This window comes from Hylobates moloch, unplaced genomic scaffold (genome assembly GCF_009828535.3).
Source record: "Hylobates moloch isolate HMO894 unplaced genomic scaffold, HMol_V3 SCAFFOLD_22, whole genome shotgun sequence".
NCBI classification, from domain to species: domain Eukaryota; kingdom Metazoa; phylum Chordata; class Mammalia; order Primates; family Hylobatidae; genus Hylobates; species Hylobates moloch.
In genome coordinates this window covers 2,468,574-2,487,043 of record NW_026652297.1, presented here as the reverse complement: position 1 = coordinate 2,487,043, position 18,470 = coordinate 2,468,574, and the positions used below count along the sequence as shown (strand labels likewise).

Here is an 18,470-nt window from a genome sequence, read left to right as displayed (position 1 = left end):
CTACTTTGGAACCTGGTGCTTTTTATTTACAAAACAATAAAGGAAGAGTCTGAGGCTAATCAGCTGGAGCCACAGGAGTGAAGGTGGCAACGGGGGGTAGGGTTGTTTTTAGAGAGAGGAAGATGGAGAGGGGCTCTGGATCTAGGGAAGCCCGAGGTTCTCAGCCTCTGCTGGCTTCACAAAGGCCAGTCCTATCCTCCCTCAAAGGCTCAAATCAACGGCCCGCAGCTGAGCCTCCCACTGCCCACTCTGGGCAGGTTTTTCCAGGAGCCTGAGTTCCCAGCTCAAGGGGTCTGGAGTGGCAGGGGAAACAGGCCGGAGAGGGCCCACGAGTCCTGCCACCACTCCTCACTGTGGTGTGATCTTGGCAGCCTCAGCCCGGATGAGGGCAATGAGGTCCTGGTTGATAAGGAAGACGAATCGCAGGCTGGCGATCTGGGTGGGAGACAAAGGTGGCTTAAGACAGAGGTGGCACCAGGGCCAAGCTGGTGTACTGGCTCACCACACCTAGGTCTCATCCTAGCCTTCCTGCCTCCTCCCCAGCTCACCTCCACCACAGAGTTGTTGCTGAGACGCCATTTGGAGCCACACAGCACCGGCCGTCCATCGATGTAGATGGGCCGTCGACCCTCGTTGGCAATGAAGAAATCACCGTTGTTCTTCAGCTTGATGACACCTGTGGAAGCAGAAAGGAAGAAGGGATGATGGGATGGGGAAAGGCCAGAAAGAGCCAGGAGCCTCCATGGACCAGCTCTGCTTCCTGCAGACACCAAGGAATCCCTGCCTCAGGTGGTCCACGAGGGGCCCCATGGACACCAAGCCCCAGGGCTAGAAAGGACAGCGAGAGGCTGGGAGGGATGACCTCACACTGCTTCCTGCCGGGGCAGGGGGTGGGGGATACCTTGTTTCCGGGATATCTTCCAGGCCGGACCCTCCAGAGACAGGTCCACATCAATCTGGTTATCCTTGGTTGCTCTGCCCAGGGTGATCTGGGGAAATGGGGCAGGTGAGGGCTGGGACCTGAAGAATTGGGGGAGTAGGTCTATGCAGGCCAGAGAAAGATGGGAAACCAAGGACTACACAGAGAAAGGCACTGACAGAGGCCGCAGCCTAGGAAGGGCGGGAATGGGCCTGCCTCACCTCGCGCGAGCGCATCAGGTACCGCACCATGCGGCCCCGCAGCACTGCCAGTGTCTGGTTGTCGAAGTCCGGAGAGCTCATGCCTGGGGGAAGAGGGAGTTTGGAAGAGCCTACCCCTGAGGGCCAGAATGCAAGGCAGGGAACCAGGGCAAGGTTTATAAGGGAAGGGATCGGGGCCTGGGAAACGAGGGTCTCCCCAGCCAGGCAGCATCCGGGGCACGGGCTGGGGCAAAGGATGCTGAAGAGTGAGCCTTCTGGTGCCCAGGCCTCCTCACCTGTGATGCTGTCCACTAGCACCTGCCACTTATGCAGTTCATGTTCCAGCTGCCGAATCTCTCGCTTCTGGCGCCGGTCAGCCACCATCAGCTCTGGGGTGAGGTGGGGGGGGTAAGGAGGGATGTGGAGGCCACCGGCACCTTGTACTGGTCCTCTTGATTCTGGCAGGAGCTTCCATCCCCTCTCACCGCCCCATGAGACCGTACTTACCATGTTCCAGGACCTCATCTCGCATGTCCCTGAGGGGCAAGAAGAGAAGGAAGATTTAGGTCCTTTCAGCTCGCCTGGTACTTGGCTCATTAGGGCATCCCTGAGCCCCTTCAGCCAAGTGGCCTGGAAGGCAGTACCTCAGGCCTTGGCCCAGCCTCCTTCTCTGCGGTTGGGCTGGGGATAAGGGTAAAGCAGCAGAGCCTAAGAAGGTCCCAGTGGGAGGGGAGGGGCTCAGCCAGGGGGGCCGAGCACCAACGGGAGCCCAAGGGCTGGGGTTGGGCAGCCTCGGGCGCTCTACCTGACAGGAGTGACTCGGCTCTCTCCACCCCTTCCTGTGTCTCCAGCCACTCACTTGAGCTTACTGTCATCAATCAGGTCCTCTGCATCAGAGAAGTTCAGCACTTGGTCCCCTTTGGGCAGCGGCTGCACTGAACAAAGGACAGAGGAAGCGTGAGCACCAATGGTCCTGCTGAGCCCCACGATGCTGAGCGGACCACTAAGCCAAGTGGACCAGCTGCAGACTGCGCCGGGTGGAGATCCCAGCACCAGCAAGGGTGCCCATACCAGATTAGGCTGGGCTCTAATTTGGCACAAAGCATCTTTAGGCTTAGCTGAGGGTAGAGGTGGTTCTAGAAAGGGAAGGAAATTAAAATTGACCTTTTGTATGGGCTTCTCGGTGTGCAAAGGGCTTTGATTACACAGCCTTGAACTAAGCAGGGGAGGCACTACCATTAGCTCTATTTTACAGATGAGGAAACAGACACAGGAGGGGGGTTAAACTATGTGACCCTAGTTTGGGATGGAGGCAGGATTTAGATCCGCTGTCTCGATTCGAAATCTCAACCTCTCCTTCCATCACATCATATGCTCTCCAGCATTTCCTGCCACGCTGTGAGGGGCTGGGAGGCACCTGCCAGCCAAGTTCCACTGAGAAAGTATGTGCTGGTGGGCGCCGCCCCACCTTAAGCCAATGTCTCTTGATCTGGGGTCATGAAATCAGTTTCATTTTTTCAAAAAGTGAAATGGAATAGGAAAATGAGCATCAGAGCCCATCAGATATGCTCAGGATAAATACTGTTTCATGAAAGTCTTTGTTTTTTTTCTGGCCAAAATGTGAAAGGCAGTCGGGAACAGTGGTGTGTGCCCACAGACCTAGTTACTCAGAGCCTGCGGCAAGAGGATCTCTTGAGCTGAGAATTCAAGTCCAGCTGGGCAACACGGAAAGACCCTGTCTCTTAAAAAAAAATTAAAGGGATTGAGGCCCCCCAAATCTGAAAACCTCTGCTTTTAGGCCAGCCGTTCCCAGGACTGTAGGGTGTGCTCTCTAGCAGCTAGTGGCCATGCAATTGTCAACCGAGGAAGTGAGGGGGAGTGTGGAGGGGCCGCAGATGCTCCTCTTCCTCCCACGGAGGTGAGACCATATGGGGGGAACCGGGGCAGTCATTCCATCAAGTCCCTCCCCACCAGAGCTGCCTGAAGTTCCACGAATCTCATCTTCCGCTGACTTGACAGCTAAGCAACGTGTCCTGCCTGTTCCTAGGGTCTCCTAGCTCTCAACGGCAAAGGAGAAATCAAATCCCTTTTGAAGAAATACAAAAACTCTTGAAGGAATAAATAAAACTTTCATGATAAGGCTTTTAGTTAACAAATTTACACAAAATAACTTTCTTTTCTTTTTTCTTTTTTTGAGATGGAGTCTTGCTCTGTCATCCAAGCTGGAGTGCAGTAGCGCGATCTTGGCTCACTGCAACCTCCGCCTCCCGGGTTCAGCAATTCTCCTGCCTCAGCTTCCCGAGTAGCTGGGATTACAGGCGTGCGCCACCAGGCCTGGCTACTTTTTGTATTTTTAGTAGAGATGGGGTTGTACCATGTTGGTCAGGCTGGTCTTGAACTCCTGACCTCGTGATCCGCCCACCTCGGCCTCCCAAAGTGCTGGGATTACAGGCGTGAGCCACCGCACCTGGCATAACTTTCAAAATAGTGACAAAGGAACTAGCTTTAGCAGTAAAAAGAAAAGTTATCCAGGCAGTGTCTGTTCTCTCTGTGGGAATTCTGTGATATCTGAGTCTGAGGAAGAGGCAGAATTTTGGAAGCCACATGAATAAAGAGGGCTGCCCCCGGGCCACTAAAATCAGAGGTCCTTAGGAATGGAAGATGGGGCCTCCCTCTGATGAGATTTCCTAAAATGCTCCTGCAGGAATACTTTTTCCTAAGCAGAAGCTGCGGGACCCTGGTAGTAAGGTGATGGGTACCAATGAAGCTTCATGATCGAACTGTGTGAAAAACTATGTAGAGGGCAATGGGCAGTACTTTTAGAAAGTGAGAATGTGCTTGTACTATGGAAATCAGAATCCAAATTACAGACCTCACTGGGGAGTTCCTCCAGTTTAATCACACTGTTTTCTTACCCCATCACTGGGAGACTGAGTGCTGTGCTGTTGAGGCAAGAGGAAGTAAGGAGCAGTGTGGCCCTTGGGGAAAGGGAGAGACAGACGGACTGGGTGTGAAGTCCCAGTGGGGATTTATGAATGGCCTGAGGGCAGCTTGACAGCACTAAAGGCCTAGTGGGAAGAGAAGAGGAAGAAGGAAGACAGAAGGAAGAACGGAGAGAGGCAAAGAGCAGAAACGCTCAGAAAAAGTGGTTATTAGCTGTAGGGTGGAAAACAAAGTGAAGGGTGGGCAAGAAAGTGGACTTTCTTATTTTGCTCATGTTTGAATGCTATCCATAACAATTAATGTGTTATTTATGTGAGAATAAAATATGTCATGAAAAAACAAAAGACAAGAAATGGCAGATAACTCCGCTATTTGGACCTTTTGCCAAGGATTCCAGGCAATGTTGGCCACTCTTACCATGATTGCGGAAGACCATTCCAGCCACTTTCTCTCTCTGGAAAGTAGTTTTTGTTGCAATGTGAGGTGAACAAGACACCGTGGACCACTGAGGAATCTGTTACAGGGCACTTGAAGGCAGCCGTGTCGAGTACTGCAGACACACACACAAGCATGTGCACACACTCCCATTCTGCCAGCTCCTGGGGCATTACCTGTCTGGTCCTCCAGCAGGTAATACTGCTTCATGAGCTGCCAGTGGGCCTGCAGGGCCTTCGCGGTACGGGCCAGGTAGAAGGCATCGGGGTGTCTGTGCAGCAGGTCCTGGAAGGTCTCCAAGGTGGGCTGGCTGGTCTGGAGGGCAAGAAACATTCTCTAGGCATCTGGGCTTTTTCACACATGCCTCTGCCTTACCATCTCTACCTCCCACCTCAGCACCCCCCAGGAGCTGGAAGAAGCAAGCTAGTCACCCAGGGAGTCAGGCTTGGCTCTTCCTGAGGCCCCTGTCACAAAGGCCCCTGCCAATGTGCACGCGTGTGTATGTGCACATATCCAGACAGTGGGTGGGGAGCTCTCCGCATCAGTGGTTTTCTAGGTGGTCCAGCTCTCCCTGTGCCCGGATCCTCCACCTTCCCAGCCCTCAGCCTTACCGATCCCACTCTGCTCAGCAGCTGCTCCTCAGCCTTGCTAAACAGGGCCTTGCTCTGGATGGCTGCAATAGCCTCTGGGTGCAGCTGCCTCATGGCCTGACAGGCCAACCTAGACACGGAAAGAGACAGAGGGGAGGGCTGAAGGAAAGGTGTCAAGCAATCTGGGGTTCCTATTTCCCCCAAACCTACAGGCTTTTGAGATCCAGAACCTAGAGGCCGGACCCTCATTAGGAAGCGCCTAAGGCTTAGCAGATAAGGCTCCACAGGTTTATCAAGTGAATGAACAGCCAACTCAGAAAACGGAGGCCCCTATGTCCCCTTCAGACCCAGTCCTTCCTGAGGCAGAGCCTTGGACCAGCTGCTGCTCCCTCCAAGTCCTTCCTCCTTACTTGGCCAAAGCTGCCACCCCCTAGCCACTGCCTACCACCTCCCCTTTCCAAGCTGAGCCCAGCCCATTTCCTGGTATATCAGAACTGCAGCTACAACTTAAGTGGTGCCAGGGTCTGTGGAGAGGATGGGTGTTAAGCATCCAACCAAGCTCTGAAGACATTAAGTGACAGAGGAGGAGGAAGTGTGTGTTGCATGTGTACGTGAGTTTATTTGGAAGCCTGTGGCTACTAGAGCTAGAAGGGGGCTTGGTGTTCTTCTATTCGACTCCCCCTTACTAGGAGGATGAAACTGTAGGAGGTCAATGTGGAAAGGCTGGAGGTGACCCGCCCAAAGCCACAACACACACAGTGCACTCCGGGCACTCAGTTTAGTCTTCTCTCCCATGCTATTCCCTCTGCCTTCAGACTCCCTTGCCTGGAGGCAGGAAGAAACTTCTCTTTGAAGCCTCTCAGGCCTCAGTATCACCCCCAAGGAGCCTCCAGGAGTCCTGCTTCCCAGACCCCTCCTGAGGCCCTGGTACAATTTCTTCTGCTCCGGGACCCAAATTCTGGTGTCCCAGTACCTCCCCACTGCTGGAACCAGCTCCCACTCACTTGGAGATGACAGGATCGTAGAGCAGGGCGTACCAGCGCTCCTGGACCTCCCGAAGGGTGAAGCGGCAGCTGAACTTCACGCCCAGGTGGACGGAGGTCAGGTCGTTGGTCTGCAAGACCCCAGAAGGATTTGCTCCAGCCTTGGAGCTGGGAAGAACCCTTCTTCGCCACCCACAGGGCCCTGTTGGGCTAATTTTGGGGTGCAAACTGGAGGCTGGGGGAAAGGGGCACACTGAGCCATGGTGGGGGCACTACCTGCAACACAGCATTTATGAGCAGGAGGTCATCTGCAGGCTTCCAGCGGCCCAGATCCTTGGTCACCTGAAGTGGCTGTTTACTCTTCTTCACACGCTTGGTGAGTCCAGGGGCTGGGGCTGGGCTGGGTGGCACAGGAGTGCTGGGGGCTTTGGATACCTGGGCAGAGGACAGGAACAAACCAAGCTCAAAGCCAGCATCCAGTCAGCTGGCGCTTCATGACTAGAGTTTCACATACTCTGTGGCAGCAGCAGCCCCAGCCCCAGCCTCAGCACCAACTCCAGCCCACAACAGGAAGCACAGGAAAGGAGCTCAGCTTTCTAATACCCACCCCCTTCCCACCAAGTTACTTCTATATAGTCCTTGACTATACGGGGTCTTCTCTTTGCTGGAGGTACCCCCGACCCCAGAGTGAAAGTTGGGTGGGAGGATACCGGGAAATCACTCTTTCTGGTGCAGTGTCTAGGGCCAAAGCAATGCCACCTGGGGGTTATTTTTACACTCTGCAATGCTGGGAACAGGCTGTCTGCTCCCAGAATAGATGCATGCTCCATGCCTCCCACACGGAATGTGATACAGGATGCAATGGCAGGGTTGGGGGTGGGGGCTGCAGCAAGAAATGGGGAGTAGGGAGAGGTAGGTTCCCAGGAGAGAGGCATCTGAGATGAGGGCTGGGGCAGCTTGGTCCTCTCACCAGCCTGCTCTGCAGGGCTCTTGGCAGCTGGCAAAGGTTCTGGGGAAACGAAATCTGGCACTACCTCCCAACCCCTAAGTCTCCCAATTCCTCACCTTCTTCTTCTCACTGGAGGAGGGTTCACTCCCCGAACAGCGCCCTGGTTCCACCCCACTGGCCCCCTTCGCCCGGGTAGAAGACTTTGCCAGGCTGCTCTCCACCAGCTCATCATCGAACTTCTTCCTCTTGATGAACCTGTAAAGGGTCCTGCCCAGTGAACACTCCTTACCCCACCCTGGTACCCATTCACACACCCCCAGCCCCCAAAAGAGAGCAGGTGCCCAGTAGGGTGCTAACTGCTCCAGCCTGCTTTCACTTTACACCACAGCCCGGTTCAGTGGCCAAGGAACTGCTACACTCCAGCCCTCTGAGATGACAGGGGATCACACCACAAAGACTTCACATCAGAGACCTAAGATCTCCCTCCCCTGCCCTCAGTCCCACAGGGAAGGATTTAGCAGGGACAGGAAAAGCACAAGGCTCTGCCAATACTAAGGCCCCAGAGGGGCTCAGGCAGCCATTCCCAACAGAGGGGGAGGCATGTGGCACTTAACGCCACAGACCTTCTACCCTTTCCCAGTTCCTGGCCTTCCGAACCCTTACTACCTGGAGGAGCTTCTCCGTTTAGGGATGGTGCCTAAGGCCTGAGAGGAGGCTCGCTTCTGCCCTGCCAGTGACTCCTCATCCTCTGAGCGGCTGGCAGTGCCTGATGCCATCAGGGATGAATCTAGCAGCCCCTGAGAATCTAGCAAGAGAGAAATGGTGGATTCGGGCCTCCTAAGATTCTAGAGCCTCTGCATATGGGACCCCTCCCCAGCCCCCTTCCCCTGCCAGCCCTCTTGGCCCCTCCCCTGCCTCCTTGACACTGAGGTTTTAAGGTAGAGTTCCTTGGTCATCCAGATCCCATCTGGGCTCAGACCTGGCCCAGACCTTCCACGCTGGGCAGTTCCCCCGGTGCCACGTGTCATGTCGTGCAGCACATGGTGCTCAGGTCAGACTGGTGATGCCGACACGCTGGGCTCTGGGCACAACTGCTCCCTCTGCCATCAAAATGCAGCCATGCTAAAGAGCAGCAGCTCAACAGCAAGTCAGTCAATTGTGGCTCTGCCGACAGGTACATGGGTGGTGCTGGCCCAGGGGGAGGTGGCAAGGCCTAGCCAGGACCGAAAGACACACGTGCCAGGCACAGTGGAATCAGCAGATGCTTGGCGCCCGAGCATTTGGGGAGCTGTCCCGGCCTCATACTACCTTTGTCCATCCTCTTACAGTCCCAAAGCCACTGGTTCCAAACCACAGGGCTAGGAGGAACGGTCCCACAGGCTCATCCAAGGATCCTGACCAGGTGAGCTTAAAGGCTGAGAGGAGATTCTGCAAAGGAGAAATGAGGCCCCCTGAGGCTCAGATTTCCAACTGGCCAGCCTCACTTCCTTATACTGGCTCAGGTCCCCCAGGGTCCCATAAGCTAGGGAAGACACAAGCAGAGGAAAAGAGGCATAAGGCCCCACTCTGCAATAATAACAGCCTTAGACATCAGTCTTGTGAAGGTCACTGGCACCTTTCAGAGTATGGTAACAGCTATGGACTCCAGAGAAGTGTGCAAACACATACTATTTTAGAGGGTTCATGGACCCTCTAATTCTACTGATATCTCCTAGGTTAAGTGCCTTGACTATAAACTAGCAAGAGACAAGGGATTCTTTGGCCCACATTTTTCTTTACTTCAGCTGTCCACTCAGCTCAGCAGCACCAGCCTTCCCCTCCCAGGCCAAAGCAGGAAAAAAGAAAGGGAGACAAAACTCCAACCAGTCCATCTCGGTTTTTTTTTTTTTTTTCATTTGGGGTTTTACTGAAGATTTAGTAAGTGGTATTTCCATGAGATACCATCTCGTGGAAACGAAAAACCACTGTTTGGGAACTGCGTGATTATCAACCACCCTGTGCCCCAACAATCCCTAGAGAACCCAAGTACTAGACTTTCTCGGGGCGCTCCTCTCCTGAGTCCCCACTTCTTCTAACCAGCGTGGCTCTTAGCTCAGTGTTCTAGCCCTGTCCCCAGGTGAGCCTGTCGCTCTCCGCTCCATAGGCTACGACTAAGAATCTGGACATCTGAGGAGAGGGCGAAGGGGCCCGAGCTTGCCGGCAAACTGAGGTAGGGTCTGTGCCCCTTCCTTCCCTGACCCTCCGCTCCTCGTTCTCCCAAGAGTGCACACCCAAGGTGGGGGATCGGTCCAGGTCTGTCTCAAGAACTCGAGGTAGGAGCATTGACGGAGTCACCTCTGCAACTCAAAGCAGAGCACCAAGTAGCCTTGGTTTGAGACCCACAGGCTGGTGGCTGGGGAGGTGGGGGTAAACTCGCAAGCCCATTCTCACCCCACGGTCTCCATGCCTTTGCGCATGCGTAACACCTCGAGCCAGATTCTAACCCGGTCCGGCCCACGCATGCGCAGCTTTTCGGGGCGCCACCGGGGCGGGGCCCCAAACTTGGGGGGGGTCGTCCCCGGCGGCACTCTGCAAAACTCCATTTCACCCCCAACTCCTCTGAGAACCCTCAGAGGCGAACCGCGACGTCTCACCATTCCTAGACTGCCAGATCCAACAATTTCTCCGCGGCGACGGTAGCAGCCGCAGGGCCAAAGCCGGCTTCCGTGAGGTACGTCTACTTCCGGTTAACGAACCAGGGGCTGGCAATCTCTTCCGGTTCGTCTTGGCAACGTGTATGAAGGGGGCGTGGCCATGGTACGGAAAGTGTAAATATTTTACTAATAGCGGAAAGTAAAGGCTTTCCTAGTTGGGACAGCATATGGGGAAACGTTAGGGATTATAGGCGCCGGAGAGGTAACCCGGCTTGAGGGGTTGGTTAAAGGGAAAGGCGAGACTTAGGGCGAGAACGAGCGGGGCTAATTGAGGGGACGCGGGGAGGGGCGGGACCGCGGACTGGATTTCGACTTCCAGATTCCCACGAGGTATAGGAGTCTGAGGGTTGCACAGGACGTTATGCATTGTTTGGCTCCTCCAGAGCCTTTAGAGAGACTTCTGTCAGGCCCGCCTGCTAGGCACTAGTCGGGGAGATAATGTAGCCAGGGAGATGTGGCGGACAGAGAGGGCAGAGAGGCTCTCTGAGGAGCGGATGGAGGATCGTGGGCCGCTTTACTGAGAAGGAAGAGACCCTGCGAGAAGGAGTAGTGTCTACTTGGTCCCGTCAGCCGGACGCCCCCTGGACGGCTGGAGCCACTTGTCGCCGGGAGGTAAGAGAGAAAACCAATGGAAGCACCTTCAGAGGAGAGTGCCTTGGAAGGAATCTTGGGATGGGAGAACGAGCCTGTCGGAAAAATTGGGAATTTGGGGCTGTGAGAGGTGTTCCGGAAAACTAGAAAGACTGTTCTCTAAAAGAGGAATTCTGTTTTATGCTTCCTTTGCGAGGTACTAAAGTGTAGCAGCTGTAGAGAGACATACTTCAGCTCAGAATAAGAAAGATTCAGTTCCAAAGCTGTCCATCAGAGGTGTCACGCACACATAACATGGACATTGCCAGGGAATTCAAGTGTCAAATGAGAGACTGGCCCTTTTGGCCCTGACACTATACGATGGTCCTCTGCTTCAAGAGTACCCACCTCATTTACTGTTCTGTGGACTTGCTTAATGAGTATGTACTTATTTTAACTCCCATGAAAGATTGTGAGTTTTATTTTTTAACAGGCACTTGATTAAATATATTATGTAAACTTGTGAAAATATCAGAAAACCAATGAAATAATTTTTTTTTTTTTTTTTTTTTGACACAGAGTCTCGCTCCATAGCCCAGGCTGGAGTGCAGTGGCACAATCTCGGCTCACTGCAACCTCCAGCTCCCGGGTCTCTGTTCAAGCAATTCTCCTGCTTCAGCCTCCCGAGTAGCTAGGATTACAGGCACGCGCCACCATGCCCAGCTAAGTTCTTTTTTTTTTTTTTGTAGAGACAGGTTTTCACCATGTTGGCCAGGCTGGTCTTGAACTCCTGACCTCATGATCAGCCTGCCTCGGCCTCCCAAAGTGCTGGGATTACAGGCGTGAGCCACAGCACCCGGCCTGAAATAATTTTTATAAAAAGTGATTACACAGAACATTAATAATTTTAATGTTATTAAATATATATGAATTCATGATAACTATTAAAAACATACAAAGGAAAAGACAGTTGAAGGAAATGCACCAGAATGTTAACATATGTCCAAGTGGTAGTAGTAGTAATTTTTCTAATTATTTTCCAATTTTTTAATACATGGTTTTTAAATTTTGTTTTTTTTTTTTGAGACAGAGCCTTCCTCTGTCACCCAGGCTGGAGTGCAGTGGCGCAATCTCGGCTCCTGCAACCTACACCTCCCGGGTTCAAGCGATTCTCGTGCCTCAGCCTCCCGAGTAGCTGGGATTGCAGGCGTGTGCCACCATGCCTGGATAATTTTTGTGTTTTTAGTAGAGATGAGGTTTCACTATGTTGGCCAGGATGGTCTCAAACTCCTGACCACAAATGATTCACCCACCTCAGCCTCCCAAAGTGCTGGGATTACAGGTGTGTAATCCTGTAATCCTGGGATTACAGGCGTGTAATTTTTTTTACAATGAAAAAAATAGGTTCTGCACAACTTCTTTTTATTGATTGATTGATTTTGAGGCAGAGTTTCGCTCTGTCACCCAGGCTGGAGTACAGTGGCACAATCTCGGCTCACTGCAACCTCCACCTCCTGGGTTCAAGTGATTCTCCTGCCTCAGCCTCACAAGTAGCTGAAATTACAGGTGCCTGCCACCACGCCTGGCTTATTTTTGTATTTTTAGTAGAGACGGGGTTTCGCCATGTTGGCCAGGCTTGTCTGGAACTCCTGGCCTCAAATGATCCACCCGCCTCAGCCTCCCAAAGTGCTGGATTACAGGTGTGAACCACTGCACTGAGCCACAACTTCTTGAGTGAGAGAGGAGAAAGGAAATCTCTTGGCTTCCAGCTGCCTGAGGTAATTCCTTCCCCCAAGGTGTCATGAGGGAAAGGTGGTGGTCACCATCATCTCCTGTTTGGTGCCTGGAAACTCAAACTTCCCCTCTGGTTCTCAATCCTCCCTACTATTGGATAAAAAGAAACCTAGGCACCCTTGTGGTATGGATGCAGGGGTTTCTAAAGGTCAGCTTCCTGCTCAAGATTGTGTTTTCTGTTTACACAGCGTGGTGGACTATACTAGCTATAGTTAGTATATATAGTATAGTATCTATACTAGATGAAAGTTCTCAGGATGGTCTTCTATGAAGAGGTGATGACTGAGCTGAGATTTGATGTCGATAGGCAACCAGTCATGCAATAAGGTGGGGTACACTGACCCCATCAGAGGGGATAGCTCTGGCTCCAAAGCAGGAAGGAGTTTGGTGAGTTTGAGGAACAGGAAGGACCCCGGTGTGGCTGGAGCAGGGCGATCAATAAAAAGAGGGAAAGAGTTGAGAACAGAGAAGTCATCAGAGGGCAGCCCATGCCAGCCGTGTAGTTCTCAGTATGGATTTTGGCCTTTATTCTTAGTTCATTGCAAAGCTCTTAAAGGATCACAAGCAAGGGCATCCTGTGATACGATCTAAGTTTGAAAATGATCCTTCTGGCTGCTTGTGAAGACTAGATTGCAGGGGGCAAAAGAGGAAGCAGAGAGATCAGGTAAAAGGGTATTGCAGTGATCTAGGTGAGAGGTAAACCCAGGTGGTTTAGCTGGCATGTGGGGGTGGTGAAGATGGACAGGAACTGTGACTGGCACATTTTGGAAATAGAACCCCAAGGAGTCGCTGATGGATTGGATATGGGATATGAGGGAAAAGGAAGAATCAAGGATGAGACTGAGATTTTTGGCCTAAGAACCTGGATGGATGGTAGAACCCCCTGCTTCAGAATATATCTGGAATGTGACCCTATCTTACCAGTTTTCCACGGTCTCCTGGTCCAACTCCCCATTATCCATTATCTGTTACCTGGACTATAGTAAGAGTTCCCTAACTGGTCTCCCAGCTTTCATCCTTACTGCCCTTCTTTAGTTTATTCACAGCAGCTGGGGTATTCCTATTACATTGGCAATCTGCTCACATCCTGCTTCTGTTCAAAGTCCTCCATCTTCCTCAGGATAAAAGCTCATGGCCCACCCCCTGTTGCTTCTCTGACTTCACCTCCTGCTCTTCTCAGTTGCTCTTTCAAAAATTTCAGTCCTCATCCCCTGCTCACTGTACCTCTTCTTGGCTTTCTCCTTAGCCCTTATTATCTTCTAATTTACTTATTTTTTTCTGTTTACTGTAGGTTTTCCAGTAGTAGAATGTAAGCTTTAGGAAGGCAGGGTTTTTGTCTGTTTTGTTCACTGCTATAGTAGGTGCTTAATAAATATTTATTGGATAAGTATCTTATGTAAGTTGACTGCAGAGGAGAAGTCTGTGGGAGGAGCAGGTTTATACAGGGGCAGAAAAAAAAAAGTTCTGTTTTAGACATGTTAAGTTTGAGGTGCCTATAAGGCATCTCAGTGGTGCTGTAGAATAGAGAGGTGGGCACATTAGTTGGGTCAGGGAAGAGGCCTGGACTGGAGATATCCACTGGGGAGTCATCATCAGGAAGATCTGGATGTGGATGCTTAGGGAGAGAGTGTGGATAAGAGAATGAGGAGGGCCCAAGACCATTGCATGGGACATGCCAACATTTAGGGCAAGGCAGAGGAAGAGGGGCAAGAAAATAAACCAAAAGAAGAATGGATAAAAAGAAAAGCTAGCAATGGCACCTATTATCCAGCTTCCAGTTAACTCCTCCTGGCTCTAGAACAGTGGTCCCCAAGCATTTTGGCACCAGGGACTGGTTTTGTGGAATACAATTTTTCCACAGACAGGGGGTTGGGGAACATGGTTTCAGGATGAAACTGTTCTACCTCAGATCATCAGGCATTAGATTCTCATAAGGAGCGTGCAACCTAGATCACTCGCACGTGCAGTTCACAATAGGGTTCTCCCTCCTATGAGAATCTAATGCCACTGCTGATCTGACAGGAGGCGGAGTGCAGAGCTCAGGTGGTAATGCTCACTCGCCTGCTGCTCACCTCTTGCTGTGCAGCCCAGTTCCCAACAGGCCACGGCCCAGTACATGTTGGGGACCCCTGCTCTAGAGTAGTCTTTCATAGTCAGGCACTCTTTCTCTGGGGTTGATGTGGTTTACAATGGAGGCCACGTTCATGGTTCCTCCTGGATCTTTGCTCAGGGCCCCAGGTTCCATCTTCTGGGGGATTAGAACACAGTGGTTAAGCACATAGGCTCTGGCCAGGCCTGGGAGCTCACGCCTGTAATCTCAGCACAGTGGGAGGCCGAGGCGGGCAGATCACTTGACCTTAGGAGTTCAAGACCAGCCTGGGCAACATGGCAAAACCCCTTCTCTACTAAAAATACAAAAATTAGCCGGGTGTGGTGACACACACCTGTGATTCCAGCTATTCGGGAGGCTGAGGTAGGAGGACTGCTTGAGCCTGTAGAGGTCAAGGCTGCAGTGAGCCATGATTGTACCACTGCACTCCAGCCTGGGCCACAGAGTGAGACCCTGTCTCCAAACAAACAAACAAACAAAAAAACAAACAAAAAAACTGTCCAAAAATATAGGCCCTGTGAGTACGTAGAACTAAACAATCAAAAAGAACATAGGCTCTGGAGCCAAAGTACGTGGTTTGAAACTGCCTCTATCACCTATCAACTTATGACTTTGAGCAAGTTACATTACTGTGCCCCAGTTTCATCATCTGTGGGGAAATAATAGTCCCCACTTCATTAGGATGGTTATGAGGAGTAAATCACTTACTACTGAAACACAGGTGGTATATAGCAAGTGTTCAAAAAATGTTAGCTGTTGTTACTGCTCTTAGGGCTTAGGTCTGAGTGCCTCCTGCCAGGTGGTCTGACTCTAGGACCCAGACTTTGATAGCACAGCCCCTCCCCACTCTTGTCCACTAGAGCAGGACTAGTTGCTGTCTTAGCTAGGGCAGCTACCTCCTGGGACCCAGTCAGAGGACACAGGATCTTGCTGCTGTTGGCTCAAGTATTTTATCTTCCTAGAGAGTCAAATCAAATAAAGCTGTTGACCAATACTAAGTTACCTTGGGATTCACAATGCAATTTAAGTCAGCGTACACTCTACTTGAGATCTGTATACTGTGTTTTTTTGTTTGTTTGTTTCTGTAAGGGAAAAGAAACTATCTGCAAAGGAAGATTCTCATGCACAGATTGAAACCCTCTGAGATATCGACCCCCTAGGTTAGAGAATCACAGACAAAACTGTATGAAACCTCCAGCCTCTGTAACATGATAAACACATTTTACTCCAAAGGTCAGCATCATGCTCACTGAAGAAATCTGGATTATTCTGATTAATTAGGTATAAGGATGGCCCCATGACTCTTTTTATTTAATTTTCCTTTGGAAGTACTGGCCTATGTAATTGAAGAAGAGAATGAGATATAAAAACTAGAAGAGTTGAAATATTTATGATATGATAGCCTACATGAAAAATCCAAGGATATCAACTGAAAAACTAATACAAATAAGATATTTTAGGAAAATGGGTAGAAATGAGTATTTTTTTAAAACCGCCTGTTTGAGAATATAAGAGAATAGACTGTATTGTTTACAACAGCAACAACACAGTAAACCAAGCACAATAAATGTGCTAGATCTAGGTACCTGCATTAATCTGTTCTCACACTGCTATAAAGATTACACCAGAGACTGGTAATTTATAAAAGAAAGAGGTTTAATTGACTCACAGTTCCTCATGGCTGGGGAAGCCTCAGGAAACTTACATTCATGGCGGAAGGTGAGGTAAAGCAGGCAACTTCTTCACAAGGTGACGAGAGAGAGAATGAGTGTGAAAGAGGAACACTTAACCACCAGATCTCGTGAAAAGTCTCGTGAAAAGAACAGCATGGGGGAAACTGCCTCCATGATCCAATCACCTCCCACCAGGTCGCTCCCTGGACATGTGGGGATTATGGGGATTACCATTCAAGATGAGATTTGGGTGGGGACACAGAGCCAAACCATATCAGTACTCAAAACTAAAATGCCACCAAAGGAAGTTTGAATAAATAGGAAGGCATATTCTATTTTTGGGTAGAAAGACTCACTATTATAAAGATGTCAGCTCTCCATGAATTAATCCATAAATTTAACAAAGATCTAATAAAAATACCAACAGAGTACGCAACCTGAATATAAATTCATATGGAAATTTTTGCATCAGGGATAACCATGTTGCTTCAGTAGCATCCTCAGAATGAAAAACAACCAGCCAAAACAAAACAAAAAGAATAGCCATGAGAACATTTTGAAAAGTAAGGTTAATGAGAGGAGAAGCACTGTACCACATATTAATACAATAGTTAAAATAGTAAAATCCAGAGGACACTAGCACACGCATAAACATTTTGATCAAGAGAACATAATAGGCCGGGCGTGGTGGTTCATGCCTGTAATCCCAGCACTTTGGGAGGCTGAGTTGGCAGATCACCTGAGGCCAAGAGTTCGAGACTAGCCTGGAAAACATGGTGAAACCCTGTGCCTACTAAAAAAATACAAAAATTAGCCTGGCATGGTGGTGTGCACCTGTAATCCCAGCTACTCAGGAGGCTGAGGCAGGAGAATCGCTTGAACCTGGGAGGCAGAGGTTGCAGTGAGCCGAGATCGCGCCACTGCCCTCCACCCTGGGTGATAGACTGAGACTCCATTTCAAAAAAAAAAAAAGAGAACATAATAGTCCAGAAATAGACCTCAGGCATTAAAAAGTTTAGTAAATGATAAAGATGGCATTGTCTGTCAGTAGGGAAAAGATGGATGATATACTAAGTAGCATTGAGACAATTGTGTAGTCACCTGGAGAAAACGAATGTGGTGTCTCTTTTCAGTTCTTACACTATGAAACAATTATGTTTAAATAAATGTAAGAGGCCAGGCTTGGTGGCTCATGCCTGTAACCCTAGCACTTTGGGAGGCCGAGGCAGGCAGATCACTCGAGGTCAGGAGTTTGAGACCAGCCTGGCCAACATAGCGAAATCCCATCTCTACTAAACATACAAAAAATTAGCCAGGCATGTTGGCAGGCACCTGTAATCCCAGCTACTCGGGAGGCTGAGGCAGGAGAATTGCTTGAACTTGGGAGACAGAGGTTGCAGTGAGTTGAGATTGCGCAACTGCATTCCGTCCTGGATGACAGAGTGAGACTCCATTTCCAAATAAATAAATAAATGTAAAAGAGTAAAACCACAAATTTATAATGTCACAGTAGAGAAAGTGTTGTCCAGAATGGCACACATTTTCTCATAGCTTTAAAAAAACAAATTCTGTCAACATAAAAATCTATAATTTCTACAGAGCGAAAAACACCATAAACAAAGAGAATGGCAAAGTAGGGAAAATATTTGCAACCCATATCATAGTCAGAGGGGCTAATTTGCTTAATATGTACAAAATCTCTACAAATCAATATGAAAAATAGCAAGTTCAATAAGAAAATGGGATGGTTAATGGAAAGATAAATGTCTCTTAAACATGAAAAAATACTCAACCTCACTCACAAGACAATTGAAACTACATTTAGTATAATTTTTCACCCACCGATTGGCAAAAAATCTAGATGTTGGACGCTTAGCCTTGGCATGGTTGTAGGGTAGTAAGCACTCTCGTGTTGCTGTTAGAACTGTAATTCATTGCCGGGCACAGTGGCTCATGCTTGTAATCCCAGCACTTTGGGAGGCCGAGGCGGGCGGATCACGAGGTCAGGAGATCGAGACCACGGTGAAACCCCGTCTCTACTAAAAATACAAAAAATTAGCCGGGCGTGGTGGCGGGCGCCTGTAGTCCCAGCTACTCGGAGAGGCTGAGGCAGGAGAATGGCGTGAACCTGGGAGGCGGAGCTTGCAGTGAGCCGAGATTGCGCCACTGCACTCCAGCCTGGGCGACAGAGCGAGACTCCGTCTCAAAAAAATAAATAAATAAAGAACTGTAATTCATTAAGACTTGTCAGAATTACAAATGCATAGAATTTCTGATCCAATGTACTTTCACACATGCAAAATAAATTACATGTAAAATTATCAGCCAGGTGTGGTGGCTAACACCTGTAATCCTAGCACTTAGGGAGGCCAAGGTGGTAGGACTGCTTAAGCCCAGGAGTTCAAGACCAGCCTGGGCAAAGTGGCGAGACCTCGTCTCTACAAAAAAATGAAAATTAAAAAATTAGCTGGGTGCAGTAGTCCCAGCCACTTGGGAGGCTGAGGTGGGAGGATCTCTTGAGCCCAGGGGTTCAAGGCAGCAGTGAGCTATGATCACGCCACTGCACTCCAGCATGGGACAAAGTGAGACTGCCTCTCTTGAAAAAAAAAAA

At 50.1% G+C, this 18,470-nt stretch overlaps 2 protein-coding genes across 5 annotated transcripts in view; one reads left to right on the top strand and one right to left on the bottom strand.

Moving 5' to 3' along the window:
* Window position 1: 1 nt before the first annotated feature.
* Window positions 2–9,752, bottom strand: MCRS1 (microspherule protein 1). Of its 4 annotated transcripts, XM_058433468.1 has the most exons (16): window positions 9,653–9,747; window positions 9,290–9,355; window positions 8,328–8,447; window positions 7,686–7,824; window positions 7,136–7,274; window positions 6,347–6,505; window positions 6,092–6,201; window positions 5,109–5,217; window positions 4,674–4,812; window positions 1,979–2,054; window positions 1,627–1,655; window positions 1,416–1,508; window positions 1,141–1,223; window positions 902–989; window positions 549–676; window positions 2–435 (listed from the first exon to the last, which is right to left on the bottom strand). In XM_058433468.1, exons 3-16 carry the CDS (start codon window positions 8,335–8,337, stop codon window positions 349–351), a joined length of 1,389 nt encoding a protein of 462 aa, XP_058289451.1. In that variant the 5' UTR covers window positions 8,338–8,447; window positions 9,290–9,355; window positions 9,653–9,747; the 3' UTR covers window positions 2–348. The 4 variants fall into 4 exon arrangements, with proteins under 4 accessions (XP_058289451.1, XP_031999823.1, XP_031999824.1 ...); XM_032143932.2 differs by lacking the exon at window positions 9,290–9,355 and having other exon boundaries at window positions 7,999–8,447; window positions 9,653–9,752; XM_032143933.2 differs by lacking the exon at window positions 9,290–9,355 and having other exon boundaries at window positions 9,653–9,752.
* Window positions 9,753–9,999: 247 nt separating this feature from the next.
* Window positions 10,000–18,470, top strand: part of PRPF40B (pre-mRNA processing factor 40 homolog B) — a 67,794-nt gene continuing 59,323 nt past the window's right edge. The window contains exon 1 of the mRNA XM_058433441.1: window positions 10,000–10,324. The gene's annotated coding sequence lies outside the window, so the exon portion shown is untranslated. The remainder of the gene's footprint in view (window positions 10,325–18,470) is intronic.

What these genes read in the sequence shown, in the direction of transcription:
- MCRS1 (XM_032143932.2), bottom strand. Translation starts at nt 8,047, where the DNA reads ATGACACGTGGCACCGGGGGAACTGCCCAGCGTGGAAGGTCTGGGCCA. An exon ending in ACCTGATGCGCTCGCGCGAG is followed by an intron (nt 990 to 1,140) that starts GTGAGGCAGGCC and finishes CCATTTCCCCAG; the next exon opens with ATCACCCTGGGCAGAGCAAC. An exon ending in GCAACAACTCTGTGGTGGAG is followed by an intron (nt 436 to 548) that starts GTGAGCTGGGGA and finishes TCTCCCACCCAG; the next exon opens with ATCGCCAGCCTGCGATTCGT.